Here is an 18,561-nt window from a genome sequence, read left to right on the forward strand (position 1 = left end):
GTCTGGGAAGTCACTAAAATCCTCATCTTTTAAGATAATCCGTCATACAGCCCCAGCCTTCAAACCCTGTAATGTATGTACAGCAGATTAAAGTGCAGGAATCTACAGCTAGAATTCAGGACCAGGTAACTTTTTTGAAAAACACCTAGGTAATTAAAAGTTCTGCTCAGATTAATTGCATATAAAAACTCCACAACCACCTCTGAGTTTTGGTTGGTATTGTTACTGTTTTTCTGATCGTGTTTCAGTGACCAATTTCTTCCTCGTGTAATTTAATTTCTTCCTCGTGTAATTTAACAGGTAGTGTTGTGTGATGCCAATACTCCTGAACACCCATGCATATAAATTATGTATCTATCAGTAATGTACCTTTATTCACAGTTGGCATTTTAAGTGGTATGCTGATAATGCCCACCAGGTCCTCAGTTGGCACCAGGGATCGCAGAATGGATCTGATCCGGAGAGCTTCCCCCTTCCCTTTGTTGATTAGCTGTGGGAAAAGAAGCACAAACACACACACACACACACACACACACACACACACACACACACACACACACACACACACAGTCACTGTGCTGAAGACTATGATTGTAAAGTGCTACACAACACCCTACAAAGTTTACATGAAACGTTTCCTTTGCTGTGCCCCGTGTTGTCCATATCGTCATATTTTTCAAATGTTTGACGACACTTTTGAAATCTTTAATCATGTATCACGGGTCATAAGTCAACAGGGATATACATTTCTGAAAATTTACTTGGAAGTGACCATACTTCCTCCAGCAACAATGCTGGTTTTCTGTTCCCACAATGCACCACTCATTTTAATCAGAGGACCAGCATTGTTGCAGGAGAAAGCATGAACTGGATACACTGTTATTTAAAAAAACAAACAAAAAAAAAGCTTAATTGATTTGCCTTCGATGTGTGAAAAAACATATCAAAACAAAATTGGGAATATGCTGAAAAGAATGCTGCTTTGATCTGGACAACATGGTATACAGCAAAGGTAAAATAATGTGTTTCTTGTAAACACTGCCGCTTTCTCCTTGACTTATGCAGGGAGCAGAAGAGAAGTGGCTGAAATGAGACTGTTTAGAAATGTTTAGAATAGAAGCCATGAGTGCCAGTCTCCTTGAAACCGAGAAAGACTTTCTGCCAGGCTGCAACTGGAACAATTCATAACAAGTTTGTTTGATTATTAGATCCCATAAACACTGCTACTCAGGGGGCGGCTATACCAGGACACATACACATTCAGACATACACTGACTGTTTAAACAACCCACCTGCTTGACGTTGCTGCCTCAAGGTGACATGCCCCTGCACCGAGATATTTAATTATCCCCACATTCTGATCATTCCAATAGCTGGCGATAAAGAATGTCATACCCAGGTTTCATCACATTTAGATAAGTGGTCGTCTAGATATATAGGTATATAATACAAGGTAAGAAATTGACTTGTTGAAGCCGGTGGAACTCACATGCATCTCCGGTGCGCAGCGACCCAGCAGGTCAATGAGAGCGGAGTAGAAGGACATGATGGCATTGCCCATGTGAACAATCTCCTCCTCTTCCTCCTCCTCCCCAGTCCTGCTCAAGCCAGAGACGGGAATGTTCACACCCATTGAACACAAGCTTCAGCAGAATACATTTGAAGAAAACTCCCATTTCACAGCATTGCACATCAGCTCACAGCATTGCTCAAACACCTCTGCAATGCAAGTCCTATTTCCATCCCTGTTAAGTGCACCTTATAAGTTTACTCTATAACAGTACCATCTACGTAGCTAGGCAGTCAATGGCCCTGTGTTTACTGATCTAAGGTAAAACTACAGTAGATCAAACAGGCCAGCGGCTTTATAAGACAGTGTACTTATTAAGAATGGATGATTATTATGGCTGATTTACTGATATAAACAGACGATACAAACCAATGCATGGGAGTCTATTTAAATAGAATTTTCTATGAGAAATACACTAATTAAAACACATTTCTAGTGATGACATGACATTTGTAGTAAATACTGTTTATTTCTCAAAAATGTTGGGTGTGATTTTGTTGTTCACTGACGTGAGGGATGTGGGTCGTGATTAGGGACACGGGGCTTACGCGTCTCTCTGGAGTCCCGGGGGACCGCTGGGCACATCGAGAGCGGGGTTCTCAGAGATGCTAATGGCCTCCTTCATGGCCCCCAGCAGGCCCTTCCCCCCCTCCCCACGCAGAGCCGGGCCGAAGCACTCGGGGTGACGGATCAGAAGCTTCACCACCACGCTGGAGTTCTCTTCAACACTCTCCCCTGCACAGACATTAACAACAGAACAGCAGTAGCACCAACCAGCAATGGGTGGTTTCAGATGGATGGAAGTGCATGTATAACATATAAATGACATTTTAGAACATTATTTTTTTTTTTTTTTAAATCCCAAGCAGTTTTAAAGTATAAAACACAAACAAAATGTTACAAAACAGTACACACACAAATAGAGAAACAGACATTATCAAATACATGATTTATTAATATTTATTTGACCTGGACTGTTCAACTGAATTAGTAGTCGTACTACCCCTACAACATAACAGGAACTGAACCACTATTGTGGGTAAAGGCTATGGCAATGAAAATAGGATACTCATAACATGATAACAGTGTTATATTTACCAGGCCAGGTTGAACAAGACTGAGGGGAAGAGCCCAGTTAAAAGGGTCCTGACTGAAAGTGTCAATTTAAAAAAAAATACTGGAATACCACTGGTTAAAATTCTGTAAAATCAGCTGGGAAGAGAGAAAACAAAAATAAACTAAAGTTTATAATGGGCTCTGGAGTTGCTGAACTGCTGTAATAATTTCACTTCATTCAATTACTGAAATGCAAAAGTACATTCTCTTCACTGCGGGGGGTGGGGGGTTGTGGCAGTTCTATCAGTAATGGAATTACAGTTCATTCCTTTAACCCTTTCTATCCTGGAAATACCTGCCCCCGGAGCGTATCAATTGGGAATTGATTTGAAAAAGGAATTGGAAATGGAACTGGAATTGAAAAAACAGGAATTGACCCCAACCTTGCTATTAATAGAGATGTTTCCTGGACATAGCACTACAGACTGCAGGCACTGGGAGAGCCAGGATAAGAAGTGTTTACATCCAGCTTTGAGTGAAACCCACCGTTGACAAATACAGCAAAGCGCAGGAAAGACAGGTAGCGCTCCCCTTCGATTGGATTCCACCCGATGTCAGGGTACCCTTTAGCCAATAGCATGGGGCAGCTCTGGAGCCCACAGCCTGCCAAGTATGTTACGACCTGCCAACACAGACACACAAGGATTAAAACTCACAAGAATAGCTCTCAAACACAAACATGAACATGTCACTAGAAAATAAGTTCCAAAGTGTGAAACAGAGCAGAAATTAGGTTTAGAATAATGCCATCAACATTATATTGTGTTCTCCAATAGCTGCTTGCTATGTGCCCACAATAGAGGTGAATAACCTTCCACGGTGAGCTATCAGGAAATAAAGACCTAGGACTCTCAGTTGTTGGCTAGCTGTATAAAGGGATTTATCAGAAGTGTGTTCCTACTCAAAACCCCAATGCCCACACTGTCACACCACGATTATTTGGTTTAGGGTTGTTTTTTTTGTGTTTATTTGGGCTCTGGGTTCTTCAATAACAAATATCTTCTGCTGTGAATTCTAATTATGTTCTTCTGAGTAAAATCCTTATATATATATATATATATATATATATATATATATATATATATATATATACAGTAAATGTTTTTCACACAGTGAAAAGCATTGGAAGCGCTACCTTGTCCAGGTCAGGCTCCTCCAAGGCCAGAGCCAGCCCGTTGTTGTCCATCACAGAGGCGGCGGCCACATCCAAGGGGGTGGAGCCTCTCATTGCCGGAGACGCTGCGAGCACAGGAAGCTGCCGTCAGTTAACAGGAAATACACACAGAGCTGATAACATACCTGGAGTACACCTATTGTAGACACTGTATTCAGCCAAATAAAAAGGTGTCTACACACAGGTGTAGAGTGAGGGAAGATTACTGTAGTTGAAAAACCCTAAATATTATAGATCAGGGATGTGAAACCTCATATCGATGACTAGAGATTTTTAAAAGGGACACAAGACACAAAACCAAAAATGACATAAAAATGTTACGCAACATTTGTTTTTTCCCTACCAAAAAATAGCAAATGTCCAGCTTTCACTTTTAAATCAAGAGAGCCGTAATGTGGAGCTCTGGTGTAGATAATGCCAAGCCAAGTCACTACATCGAACTCAACTCAGAGCAGGACTGTAGGACACAAATGGAAGTAAAAGGAAGTTCTTTACTTACTTTATAGGAGTTCCCTTGTGCATCTCTCTCTTTCACAAGCACTGAACCCAAACAGTAACTTCAAAAGTAATAAACATCGGAGTTCAAAGGAATTGCTCCAAACACAATCCATATTTAGTAATGTAACCAGATCCTTTATAAATCGCAATCAGTCTAACCCTTTTCAATTAATCATGACATTAAATTCCACTGTAGTTTCTGCAGTACTGAAATCTGAACAGCAGAGGGCAGAATCTACATCTACAACAAACATACATTACTTGACAATATACAGGTGTCAAGGCACTACAGTATGGACATAAGCCTCCCATTGTAATACATCTCTAAGAATGTATTTGACCCTCTTATTTTATTGAAACATCATTCAAATATGTTAATTGGTCAGACTGCAGTGGCTCAGAGGCTTAATGGGATAACTTCAATTAGTTTGTTAGCAGCTGAAACACTGTGGTAGAGTGGAGCCATCAAAGGGAAGCTGGGTGTCTAGCATCTCTAGTGTCTTGACTTACTTGAGAAGCAAACCAGAAAGACGTGTGGTCGTTCTACATGAATTATATATGCTTAATTAAAAATGATATATGAAGAATGTGAGACTTAAATTAGATATCTCATTAAAAAGAACTGAACAATCAACAAGTTCCATGATTTCTCAGTGAATAAACCCTGTCTGTACATGTTACTCTAATAATTTGAGTGATTTATTATAGAAATAAAAAACATGCCCTAGTTCGAACGCCTTTAGTATAGGTAATACAGCTCTGTAGTAAAAGCTGGACTGGTACAAACTGCTCTGCAATGGGAGTCTCCTTTCCATCTCTGCATTATCAGCAGCATCTCTCATTTATCAGTGTGTGCCAGCATCCTGCCAAACTCCTGTCAAGCATCTCCCTAATTCATCTCAACATCTCGTTTGTCAGCGCTAAGTGCTTACTGTACAGTAAGTGATTAAACTGCCGATATGAAGCACGTCCACCCCACCAGTCAAACCAGCTTAGAGGTCTTGTTGCAGGGCTTTGAAATCCATTTATCTCCTTCTCATTATCTTTAGTTCCATCCTCACAGCTCTGCTCCCCTTGTGCAGATGAACTTTCCATTTTGAATTAAGATGATTCAGTCATACCTAGGATCACCCACTCACACCCATATCTGGTTCTTGCTTCACAGGAATTTAATTTATTTAATCTAAAAGGGACGTCTTTTCTATCAGTAACCAACTATCTACTTCCTCTAACGATTGACATGCTGTGCAGCCAGTAAGATTTCTTCAAGCCTAAAGATGCTGCTACTAGGAAGTAAAACAGCAACAGACTTCCTGGAAGGCTAGGTAAGCAAACTGAGAACTTTTGTTAACCTTGACCAGTCATGTTTTAAATGAAAATGCTTGTTTGCCATTGTGAACCAATGTTGCTAGCTACACCCACTTAAAAGGGCCAAGTTCTGTGCTAAATGTTGATGTTGCAACTTGTATGTATTACATAACACAGCACAGGTCAAGGATGCATTTCACTTTGCATTGCACAAGTATCGGTGTGTTTCAACACGCACCCAGTCCAACACTGCTGTTCTCCAATAGGTAGCTGAGATGATCAAACATGGACTTCTGGTTCTGACTGCTGATGCGGCAAAAGTAGCACAAAAATCGACAGCAGCTTGCCACCATCTTGGGAAAAGTAATCTGCTACAATGAGAGAAGAAACAAGCGATTCACAGGGATCCGTGGAAACAAACGCTAAGAACAGGGACAGTCAGGATTGTTTTATTCTGTAACATTTATATAGTTCAGCTGAACAAGCAAAACATGTGAAGACTTCGTACCGATCATAGTTTTCTTTTTTTAAATGTTTTTTATTATTATTTTACATCTTAACAATACCATTTTTCAAACAAGAGACTACATTTACATTTATATTTATATACATTGTAGTTGCAGTGTTACCTGCAAAGAAAAACATGGAGTGTGCGTGATTGTGCGGAAGTGTGGATAATGGCTGAAGGATCTACCTGAGATTTGTCCCCTCCGAGCACATTCACCATGACCTCCATCACAGTCTCGTGCATGCCCAGCACTCTCATCAGATTGGGGTGCTGGTAAAACACCTTGTTGTTCATGATGTCCCTGCAAACCAATACAAAGAAAACCAGCATGTTAAGAGCATCCAGGACCCACAAAGTCAGCCACAGCCCTGGGGGCAACATTGAAACAAATTGATACCCATACGTGGTCCAACCCTTGTGGCATAACAGAGAACTGTTTTGTTTTAACGTTTCAAATGACATTTTTTACAATAATCTAATAGTTGGGTATAATTTGGCTATAACTAACAAGCCTCATCAATACTGTACGTTCGGCAAAGCTCAGCTGAATGACAATGTGAGGGTTGGTTCTCTTTGTCAAGTGGGCATTGTAAAGATCTCTGGAAGCTGGCTGAGCATTATAAATCAAGAATGAGAAATCATTCATACACCTTACCCTGTGTACAAACATCATCCTGTGCATGGAATATAAGGCAGAATTCATATGAAAAACAACACTTTATTTTTAATAGCAGTACCTGAGTGTTTGTTTTTGTGATTTATAATAATTTAATACATTGCTTGTCTCTAATTATAACAGATAATTTCAGTTTTAGTGCCACAAACAGCACAAGACATCCTCTCTTATAACAATAGGAGATGAAATGGGGAGGAGGCTGAGAGCAAACTGGCGACCCTGCCCACCGCAGGCAAGCTTCTTAACCACTATGCAAAAGAGACAGGCTTGAGGTTATAGAGCTTTTAAACATATCTAATCTCACACAACACTGCCTGTTACAGCTACACCCTAAACACCACTTATTAACTTCCATTATTAAGACGTGTCTGACTGCTGCCTTGGGTTCAGTCCTTAGTGTCCAATTCACCTTTCCATCTCTTTTGTTATAAATGTTATTTTATTAAACAATATATGAATGTTTTGGGGGACCAGTGTCAGACATTTATACTGAAGTCAAAGGATGGAAATAAAACCTCTCTCAGACCTTGTCTAACTAATGTAACCAAAGGTATGATAATCCAAGTTTAGAGCTAATCAGGGTCTGTAAAACCAGCTGTTAATGTAGAGCAGTTTGAGCCATCACAGGTTTAACTGTGTTGTTAATTAGACAACTGAGATTGTTACCTACTGCTCCCAGTAAATGGAATAAGAGGTAAATCCTAAGAGGATCAAAGTGTTGTGCAATAGCAATTATTTCCATCCCTGCACTGCCCTCGCTGTGTCTGTGTCACTGATGCTGCAGGAGGCAATGTGGCAATGTAACACACATTTCTGCTAGCTGTGAAACGCTCTGAAGCTTACTTTCCAGATCTAAAGGTGAGAGTAGGGCAGGGTATTTCTGAAGATGAAATGTCAGGAAGAAGAGATATTCATAGAAGAAGCAGAAGTCGCTGTGGTTTATCTGAAATCAGAGGTCTGGAGAATGTTTATTAAGATGGATGATGCACATCTGTGTTCAATGAGTATCAAAGTGCTAACCACGGGTTATTATATTATTAGCACTATACAGTATCACTGTCCTCTTACTGTAGTGCTAACCAGTCACCGACCCCTTTAAAGCAATACTAACCAAGGCTCTTATCCCTTATTAGCACTTGGCAGTTGCTTCTTCTGCTGTAGGTCAAATTCATGTCAACTGCATTCGGAACATGTGCCCTACAACATGGACAATTATAAGGTGCAGGATAATCTTTTTATTTATAGTGTTGTATGCATATCCGGAACAATGTAAATGAAGAGCCAAATTGTCTTTGCCATAACAGAAGGGGATTGAGTGGGCATGAATGCCAACTGGAAGTGAAAGCATTTCAAACCCAACTAAGGAGAAGAAGTAAAAGAGGCTCCACAAAGACTTCACAGTGCATGCACTGCAACCCGAAACCACAGGACAGGGAAGTCACATGCACAAAGTGTGGGAAAGGCTCCAAGATGAGGCAAGCTGGGATGAGCTAATCAGTGAGAGACAGACTGCCAGCTGATACTGTATCCCCGCGGTATGAGCAAGATGCTACAACAGGTAAATTAACAGTGTAGGAGACATCTTCATTTCCTTCAGAGACTGTATAACTGAAATACTGAATTCGCTGAGCAATTCAGAACACCCTGATGCTTTTATGGTGTTAGCAGGAACCTGACCGGAGACAAAGAGACAGCTGAAACTACCTTTACACATGTAAACAAACTGGAAAGCCAACAAAGGGTGCGCAGGGTAAACAATCTGCTCCCAATGGATTCTGCAATCCTAGAATTTAATTCCATTTTGCATGACTGCAGTATCCTTGATGTGTTCTGAAAAATAATGTGTTTACAATCTCTTTGCACTCTATTTGGAAATTATTATACTTACTACAGTTATCCAACCAGTAACTACTGTCGTCTCAACTGACAAACTACTGGACCAGAGAGTACCAGGACCAGTTAACCAAGTTTAGCTTGGGTCTGATTGCTGGCACTGAACACTTTAGTAACACAGGCAGTTTAATAAGGTAGTTATATAGTAGGTGTTGTACAGGTGGATATTCCATAATGAAATGAAATGCATAGAGTTTGCCCCTGATATTGAATTGATACAGCCATCTGAAATGTCTTTGTATGAGACGGCTCGTATCAGTGTAAAATCAGCTATATGTTATTTCTGAACTTATTTAACTATTTTAAATAAATAAATACAATATATATATATATATATATATATATATATATATATATATATATATATATATATATATATATATATATATAGAGTAGAGAGAGAGAGAGAGAGAAAGTGTAATCTTACAGCAAACTATACAATATTCGCTGTATTTATATAGCCCCATCATTCACTGTGCATAATTGTACATTTCCAAATTATGCATTTCTTATATAATGCATATATGTTAGTTTTTTTTCAAAGTTATGTCTCCTTCTCTAACTCCACAGAGTTCACACAAACTCTTTTAAAATTTCAAAAAATATATACGTTTGATCAAAGGGGATACATAAACCATGGATAGGATCAATTGAGATGCATCATCCTGTATTGTAACCAATGCTGGTTGTCCTGATTAGTTTTATAAAGCTTGGATCGAGGTACTGTACCGCTGTGCAGCCCACACAGCACCCCCTGCCTTGCACACAGCCCAGGACTCCTCTCCTACCCCAGTCCGTTGATCATGAGCTTCTCCTCCTCTTTGCCCATGCGCACGCTGAGCAGGGAGCGGATCTGCCCCAGGGAGGCCAGCAGGTTGATGGTGTCCTGCACGGAGGCCGCGCTGATGGTGTAGCCCTTCCTCATGGCGCGCAGCAGCTCCCCGATGCTGTCGTACTGCCGGTGCAGCAGACTGAACATCACGCGCACCAGCTCGGGGTCCTGGATGTGAGACTCCTGGGCCCAGCTCACCATGGTCTGAGAGATCAGCTCCTTCAGGGTGGCTGAAAAAAAATAAAACATGATTAGGTCAGACTTTAAAAGAGCTTTGCTTTGATTGAGGTTTGGTAGGCAGGTAGGAGTAAGTTAAAATGTTTAGTTATCAATGAAGATATTATTAATTTATCAATTCAACCCAAAACCTCTCCAATCAGTTATTCTTTCTTACTCATGCCCTCATTTTTTTTCCTTTTGTTTTTCAACTCTAGCTTTAAAAAAAAGCCACACCACTTGCCCAATTAAATTATGTGGAACTTATTTAACATCTACAGAAATTTGGAATAAATAGGTTTTTTACAGGTTGAGAGTCGTGGTGTTTATACTTTTTAGCTTTCAATGATAGTCTGTAATAAGATTATTGTTGACAAGACCATTATTGATAGGAAACATTCAGTATAATAAATTAAGACACAAAAAAGGTATCTGTGTTAATACTGTGATAATCAACCCTTCTTCTAACCCAATCTTTAGTACAAGGTAGCTGGCATGGAGATAAATGTTTTCTGTTTAGGTTATACATGTACACATATGACAACATAACTAAATAAGGACATCTGAAAAGAAAAATATATAAAAATGGTATTAACATAAAGAAACCTAACTGAAATGTTGCTCTGCAGTCTAGGGTTGATTTATTTATGTGTAAGGTACACAGAGCCAGACACCATTACAACCCTACCAACAGTACAATCACCCAGGCAGGGTCAAATGAACCACAACATAAATATCCCTGAGCTCAGGCTGAAGACACATTCAGCATTTTTTTTAATCCTGTCCTTTTTTTTTTTATAGATTTAAAAAGCTAATGACACATGTAGGCTGTGTTAGACTGCCAATGTAAATCACTGAAGACAGGAGGTGACACAGGAAGAAAAAACATTGACCAATGTTTCACCGTCTACAGTCTAGAGGTGTGACAATAATAATGTTTCATCCTCTACAGCCTAGAGCTGTGACAATAATAATTTCTTACTAAAATACTCTTCTAAAAGGAATATCATTAAGGTGTATTTGTAAAAACCACTCCCGTTTCACTTTGTAGTCCTGTGTATGAGCCAAACTGTAAAACACGTTCCACATAAAAGTTTCAAAATATGTATTCCTCAGCTACGGCCACAAGTTTTGCATCACCTACAATTTTAAGATTGATTAAAAAAAAAAAAAAATATATATATATATATATATATATATATATATATATATATATATATATATGAACATAATTTAAATATTTTATTTAACACCATGTAATCAAAGAAACTACAAGATGTCATACATATGGTATGATATAGAAGATGACGGCCGAATGTGCAAAAAGTAGAACAATTAATTTAATTAATTCAAAACGTTTTAGGACAAGTCCTGCACCACAGTAATCAATTTTGAGTCATGCTGTGTTCATTCTGAAAGATCCTGAGGTGCTCAGTTCAAATATGAGCTTGTGTTTTTTTCTTTGTTTACTGGTTGTGGGTCTGCTGCATTGATAAATTCCACAAACAGTATAATATGTTAGTTTTTTCAGTTAGGAAATAACATTCCTATTAGAATAAGGAACCTTACACGGTGCTTTTACACTGTATAAGCCATGGTAAACCTTGTGTCTTAGCTTCATTAGACCCACAGTTCTTAAACATTCACATTTCATTAAAATCCTCGTCATAACTGCAGATGAGTCTGAGGTGCAGTACTGTGGAATTACAGTAAGTTTTACGTGAGGAGTTATATTGGTGATAGGAATAAGAGTTGTTTTCTTTGTAGTGGATTGTAGTGGCAATGCTACAGAAGTGTTTGCAAAGATCATTGTATTAATAGTTGGTTATAGGAGGCTGTGTGATCCAGCAGTTAAAGAAATAAGCTTGTAACCAGAAGGCCCCCAGTTCAAATCCCAGCTCAGCCACTGACTCATTGAGTGACCCTGAGAAAGTCACTTAACCTCCTTGTGCACCCTTTCGGGTGAGACGTTGTTGTAAGTGACTCTGCAACTGATTCATAGTTCACACACTCTAGTCTCATATCTTGTAAAGCGCTTTGTGATGGTGGTCCACTACAAAAGGTGCTATATAAAATAAAAGATTGTTATTAACGATTATTATAACATCCAGGAATGGTGCACTGTCCTCTGGGATGTTCGAGCATAAGAGTGGAAGTTTTTGGCAGACCGAATAAAATGTTCCAGTTAGACACACCAAATATATCATTTTAGTTCCCCTGCTAAATCCTTCACTTTGAGTGGAGAATTAGCCATTAAAAGAGAAAGAATTCAAATCAAGAACAAGCTTGCAAGTTTTAGTAATACATTGGTTGACGGATCTTCATATAGTTAAACCCTCATTGTTGTTGATGACAGTGGAGAGGGTTTTCATATTCAGATGATTATTGCAGTTATTCCAGGATATCTGTTTGATTACACTGGTGGAGAATACATGTCTTTATATATGTATCTGACTTCCTGAAATCACGTCCATGCAATGGGTCTGAGGGAAGGAGCCCTCACCAATTAGGCAAGACAACCCTTCAGCTATCTGTAAATACCGCTGAAACATTAACCGGTGGTACTTGACACTTGAGTGCCATAAATAAGGCTATTTTTTCTTATAAAATGTGTTGGTTATTGAAATTTGAGCCTCACACACAGCCTTAAATCAAGCCAGCAGCAGACAGATGAAAGAAGGGCATGATTCATAGGGCTTCACACCTGATTATTACTCCCAATTCAGACGGCTTAACCTTTAATGCTCTAGGCTAGTAACACATTGAAGGCATTTAAAATTCATTATAAAAGGTAATCTTTTTCAGAATACAGAGTTGGCTGGATTTACAGACTTGTGTTCCATCCCCTGTGCCTCACCATTACTCTGAAGCAATAAAGGAAGCAATACAGTAACAAACTGCTGAGGTGTAATTGGGGGGGTTTACAGAAGCAGCTCTTTTTATTATTGCTTATTTAAAATCTCCAGCTTTAAATGAAATGGTATCTCTTTCATAAACACATTACAATGATTTTTACGGCACATCTGTTATCATTAAAGTAATTAGTAGCTAACAAAAGAGTTACAAACCTTTAAAAGATTGCAATAACCTTATCAGATCTGCTGTTCTTTATGGAATTTATCCTGTGGTGTTCTGAATTTAGGATTCCAATACACAGTGGTACCAATGAAAGCAGCTTGCTATGACATTTTTCAGATGTTTTTTCTTCCAGCTCTTTAGAAAATAAAGTATTATCAGACTCCAGCAGTCATTAGGACATGGAACTATTGTAGTATGTACAGATAACTTGTTTCTACATATCAGTTTGTTTACTGGTACAGTATGTGCTTGAAACCTAATATGACTTTGCAGTTCAGCAGTTTGTGCACAGCTTCAAGTTACATTGTTTTCTATTGGACACAGTGTGCAAGCTCTGCAGTTCACAGCCATTTTCAAGGACTTCCCCTTAGTTCTTGCTGAACAGGACAGGTTCAGGGAGCATTGCTCCATCTACCATCAGCAATGTCAGAGAATCCCATAGCAATTCTGCAAGCTACTCAATGTACGTGTGCTATTGCTGAGCAGACTGCCCTCAAATGTGTCATGACTATGGTGCGTCCAATGTACTTAATCTTTATGCTCTGATTTTGAGAACTCTCTTAAAGCCACAAGGGTGTTATACACATCAAGATTTATTTTCCTGTTTTTATATTCATATGCAAGTCAGCAGCATCCTTCTTGCAATTTGGGTGATTCAATTATGCTCAACTCCACTTTATATCAACCAGCACAACTACTCTGTAATAAGGCTCTCTGTGCTCCCAAACCAATAACACAATTTCAGGAAATTAACTTCGACCAACATTCACACAGGCACTCCTGAGATGAGTATTGACATGTGGCAGATCTAATTATCCTCCACTCCACAAACTAGGTGATATTGTAGCAGGAGGCTTTGTGTTCCAAAATCTATAAGACAAGTTTGTTATTATTTACTGAAATTATTATTTCACATGCAAAACCCCTCAGAGATGTGACAATTCCCCGTTTGAAGAGTGTGGGCAGGTCACAGGAACAACGGCCTTTTACAAAACATTCAACAATAAATAATTCTTACAACAAGTCAACCATTAAAGAAGAGTTTGCTAATGCACTTTATTGCAGCTGGGAAAATAAATAAAGGACAATGCATGTGGTGTTCAGTGAAAAGTTATTACTGGAAAAGGTAAACAGTGAAGGAAAATGACCCAGTGTGGCGTAGTGCTAGCTGTTAGGCAGGTGGCATGAGATAGTCTCATCACAGCTCTGATTTGAGCACATCTCAACCCCTTTTTTAACAGACCCTTTTACTGTAATTAACTTGTTAATCCACTAACATTCCCTTTGCATTATTGCTGTATTAAATTCAATTTGAGCTGCGCAACAGGAACCAAGTGGCATGACCCGAATCTATATACAATAAATACTATATACAATATTCAACATCCAAATAAATTATTTCCATGTCTCAACTGCCTCTGGTGGTAGGACTAGTTCATTTGATCGTTAGTTAGTTGGTTTTCCTAGACTGAGTGAATTCTTGTTACAGCATTAGTGTCAAAACAGTAACAGTGCTGAGCTGAATTGCATGATAATTTATCATGTGGACAACTGTTCAATCAGACTAAAGCTGAGCAACTGGATTCAAACCTGGGCCACCGGATGTGAAAGGCATGAAAAGCTAGTGAATGAGCCAGCTGTCTGTGCCACCTTGCCTCATTGAAGCTTGTCAGCAAGCATGCTGACGTCAGGAATGATCTAGCTGTGTGCGATACTCACTGGGGGCTGCCTGCTCCTTCTCGGTGGGCTCCTCCTGCTTCTTGGGTGCTCCTTTGATCTTGTGCACCAGGGAGAGTAGCCGGCCCCTAATGGAGGTGTCCTGCTCCACCTCCTCCTCCTCTTCCAGAGGGATGCCTGGCAGGGAGACAGGAGAATCACATTGCAGTCCATGAGATGAAAAGAAAATCACCCAATCCAGCTGCGTACTGGATATGCAGCCTACAGCTCAAAAAACAAAAAGTCACATGACTATGTGTCAACCACATCACATCACAGGCACTGTTACATTTTGCCAAAGGGTTTCCACAACATTAAACTACAAAGTCTGCATCTCAAACGGTTGATGAGCCATTGAAAAACCTTGTGTGTCATTGCCCTTAAATTAACACTGTAGTTATTTATTCTAGTTCTGAAATAGTATACACTTAGAGTGAAGCAAACCTAAGACAAGAGCAAATGCATAGGATGACTGTCCCTTAATGGATATGTTTTTGTTTATCAGGTTGTTCATGAAACATAGCAACATATTGATGTGTGTGTGCGTGAGATAACTGATTTTAGTTTACAGAAAAAATATTGAACCACCAGTTTAGATTAACATCCTAAACTGCATTATCCTAAAACATCTTTACAAAAGCTGCAGACATCAAAAAGGCACAAGTCATTCTCATGTAATGAATTCTGAAAGATTCTGAAGACTGAACATGCAAGCAATTAGAAACATTAAAGAATAACTTTTCATTTTATGAAATATAATGTTTCCAACAACACTTGCAAGTAGGATAATAAATAAACTGTGTGTGTATTAATCATTTACTGTTAAACAATAACTGTATGGCCCTAGTTCACACTGCAGCAATTATTTGTTCATAAATATGTTAAGATTCAGTAGGGTCACCAAATGCACACAGTCAAGCTATTAGTTATATTGACACTACAGCAGGTTACAAATTCCCTGTTTTTCATTCCAGCTCATGCAAGACAATGGTGTTTTGAATGCTTCCTAGAACTCTGTTATGTATATATATATTTTTAGGGTGTTGTAAATTCCTATAGCATGATGCGTTTCCATACCACAGTGCAAAAGGAGGTCATCGTGGAACTCGTACATCTCCTCACGGATTTCATCCGGACAGGGGCAGTCTTCTCCGAGTTTGTAGTTTAACAACATGTTGATCTACAAGAAAAAGAAAATTGTTAGGAAGCAATCTCGGGACCAGGCTATGCAATACAATACAATACCACCATGCTGAAAAGTCACAAGACACTGCTGCCTTGGCAGGTAGAGCCATTACTAATCGGAAGCCCTTTGAGAGAACAATGGTGTACAATGCAAACAGCAAAGTTCTGCACTAGAAAACAACAATGGCTGATTCAATTTGATGCTCAAGTTGGGCACTATTCTGCTGTTGGCTGAGGACATTTTGCATGCTGTCTGGAGTGAGTTTAGCACATCCAGTCAGCCTTTACTATATGTTTGGCTTTAGGATTTCAAGAAAGACCTTTGGAGGTTGACACAAGCTCCTTTATATAATCTGGAGCCATACTAGTAAATACTTTGGAAGTCAAAAATACAATTTAAAAATCAACTCCAAACTTCTCTGGGAGCCAATGCAGTAAGGCCAATGCAGGAGTTACTGTATTTTGCCTCTCTTTGTTTGTTTTTCTGAAAGCCCTAGCATCTGCATTCTGTATAAGCTGCAGATGAATCATGGCTAACCTGGAAGCCCAGCAAGTAGAGCACAGCAGTGGTCAAATCGGGAAGCCACAAAAGCATGAATTACACCCCATTCACACTTGCGATTTAAAGGGTACATAAGGACCTTTTTTATTTTATTGTGTTACATGTTCCAAAGTGTTGCTATAACTGTTTACGTAAGGTATGTGTATTGTTTACATTTTTTCTTTTACATTTTGACAACTTTTTAAAACTTTTACATTGGAATCCCTGCCGCAAGATGGCTTCCCATGTATTTGCATGGAACTACATTTCCCATCATCTTCCTGCTCACTGGTAAATCCATTTCAGTTACATATGTGAGCAGGAGGAAGATGGAGACAACTGGAGTCTGCAATTAACAGTAGGTCAATCACCACTCTGATGAGTGCAGTCTATGGTACTGTGCGCAGAATGGAAACCAAACAGAACATTTTCAAACTTTACATTTTTCAAGTTACTCTCAAGAAACTAATTCACCTGGTTGTTTACAACTTTGTCTAGAACCTTAGTTAGAAATAGGTTTTGGCAGATTTGAAATAGGTCTATAATTCTTTAAAGCAGCAGGGTCTAGGTTGCTTTCTTGAACAGAGGTTTAACCACAGCAATTTGAAGGCAGAGGGAACTACTCCAGATGACCGATATCTTTAGCATGTGGGGCATACTCTAGGGAATATAAAAGCCTTATAAATTCCTGTGGCAATGTTGCCCTGCCCCTGTGTGTACTTCTGTGTTGTATGTTGCGTGTAGTGTGTTAATGTTGGTGTATAGTCATTGGTACACAGGATGTAATATGGGTTACGGGTGTTTAAAATACATATTTGTATTTAGGCACGAGGATTGCACAGCACTTCATGTGCAGGTAAAATGCAATAATATGTGAGCACGGGAATTGCACTTTTATTAATTCACGTGCAGTTGTACCGAGACTCCAATTGAATGATTGATTAGCAGTCGAGTCTCGGTACAGCTGCATAAAAGCAGCACGTTTTCACTCACTCGGGGTTGTGTGTTCGGTGAGTGGAGAACGGGATTGCAGACGGAGGTAATAGCAATTAATAGTAAATAATTATACCAGCTCACCGTGTTTGTCTGTGTAGTCCGTTTTTTTTTGTATATTTATTTTATGTCCCGAGTTTTGTTTGTCTTGCAACTTTTTATTTTCTGTGTGTTTAATTATTAAATGTTGAGCGCAAGCAAGCACCAAAACTCCAAGTCTCTCTGTCTATTCTGTGTTGGTTCCTGGTTCTGGTCTGACGTTACCCACTGCAGCCGTCTTTGTGACAATTCCACAGACTTGATCAGTCACTGTTAATAAAATAACTCTATTATGTTTATCAGATAGCATAGAGAAAAAAAATTGACACATTGTCACAAAAGCTAGGTTGGATTTGGGTTACGATAAATAAATTACAATGATCATAGGTAACTGACTAACATTAAAGTTAGTGTTAATGGTTCAAAAGAAGCATAACTTTCAATACTATTTTGTTTTACATTGCAATTAGAACGATGGAAGCAAGCCAGTCCCCCTCCCCATAGGGCGTTCCTTTTGCAAAAAAATTATAATTCATGGGGAGAAGACTCTATCAGAGAGACATTTTCGACAGCATGTAACTAGGTTTCCGTTACATAAAACATCCAGTTTATGATATTCAATTAATTAATTCATTAGTGGAGCTTTTCTGGATAAAGATCTAGTATTAAATAATGCGAGACATAGCAGGGAGAGTTTGATTCACAACGTCTGGTTACAGAACCAGTCGGGCAACTGGTTTGCAGACTGGTTTTATAGTCTGCAAACATGGCATAAGACCTATCCAACAGCTAGGTGTCTGTTATCGAGTTACGCAATTTCTTTCTCCAGCCTGCACAGAAAATGATGCACCTTTCTGTGCTCCTCACCTGCTCTTGTGGAGACGATCGGAACTCTCTGGTTTTCTTGGCTGTCACGGCCGCAGACATGTTCAAGGCCAGCATCAACTCGTTGTAGCGAAACTTCTGATTGAACTGCAGCTTTGAAACGAAGTAGTCCGAGAAGGAGACGATAGCCTCAATTCTGTGTCTCAACTCGCAGTCACAGAAATAATGAAGGAGCTCACACATCTGGAAGAACAACAAACCTTCATCAAACAACTATCTCTCCGAATGGACCTCTGATGTGATTCACTTTACTTCTACATTATATATACATTGGCAGCTGATTGAGAGACTGTATTTTTTTGCAAACATTTATTAAGTATCTTTGTACAACAT

At 39.2% G+C, this 18,561-nt stretch overlaps 1 protein-coding gene across 11 annotated transcripts in view; it reads right to left on the reverse strand.

The window, feature by feature from the left end:
- The window catches only part of LOC121329961 (ryanodine receptor 3-like), a 121,483-nt gene that overhangs the window by 63,065 nt on the left and 39,857 nt on the right, over nucleotides 1-18,561 (reverse strand). For 8 of the 11 annotated variants that reach the window (XM_041276107.1, XM_041276104.1, XM_041276105.1 and 5 more), the window contains exons 26-36: nucleotides 18,211-18,411; nucleotides 15,663-15,765; nucleotides 14,589-14,723; nucleotides 9,532-9,805; nucleotides 6,361-6,475; nucleotides 5,905-6,037; nucleotides 3,822-3,925; nucleotides 3,173-3,308; nucleotides 2,119-2,305; nucleotides 1,490-1,598; nucleotides 370-490 (exon numbers count right to left, since the gene is read on the reverse strand). In XM_041276107.1, the coding sequence (XP_041132041.1) occupies nucleotides 370-490; nucleotides 1,490-1,598; nucleotides 2,119-2,305; nucleotides 3,173-3,308; nucleotides 3,822-3,925; nucleotides 5,905-6,037; nucleotides 6,361-6,475; nucleotides 9,532-9,805; nucleotides 14,589-14,723; nucleotides 15,663-15,765; nucleotides 18,211-18,411 (1,618 nt within the window). The remainder of the gene's footprint in view (nucleotides 1-369; nucleotides 491-1,489; nucleotides 1,599-2,118; nucleotides 2,306-3,172; nucleotides 3,309-3,821; nucleotides 3,926-5,904; nucleotides 6,038-6,360; nucleotides 6,476-9,531; nucleotides 9,806-14,588; nucleotides 14,724-15,662; nucleotides 15,766-18,210; nucleotides 18,412-18,561) is intronic. The other 3 variants (XM_041276108.1, XM_041276106.1, XM_041276099.1) reach the window with 1 other exon arrangement.

Source organism: Polyodon spathula, chromosome 17, assembly GCF_017654505.1.
Source record: "Polyodon spathula isolate WHYD16114869_AA chromosome 17, ASM1765450v1, whole genome shotgun sequence".
NCBI classification, from domain to species: domain Eukaryota; kingdom Metazoa; phylum Chordata; class Actinopteri; order Acipenseriformes; family Polyodontidae; genus Polyodon; species Polyodon spathula.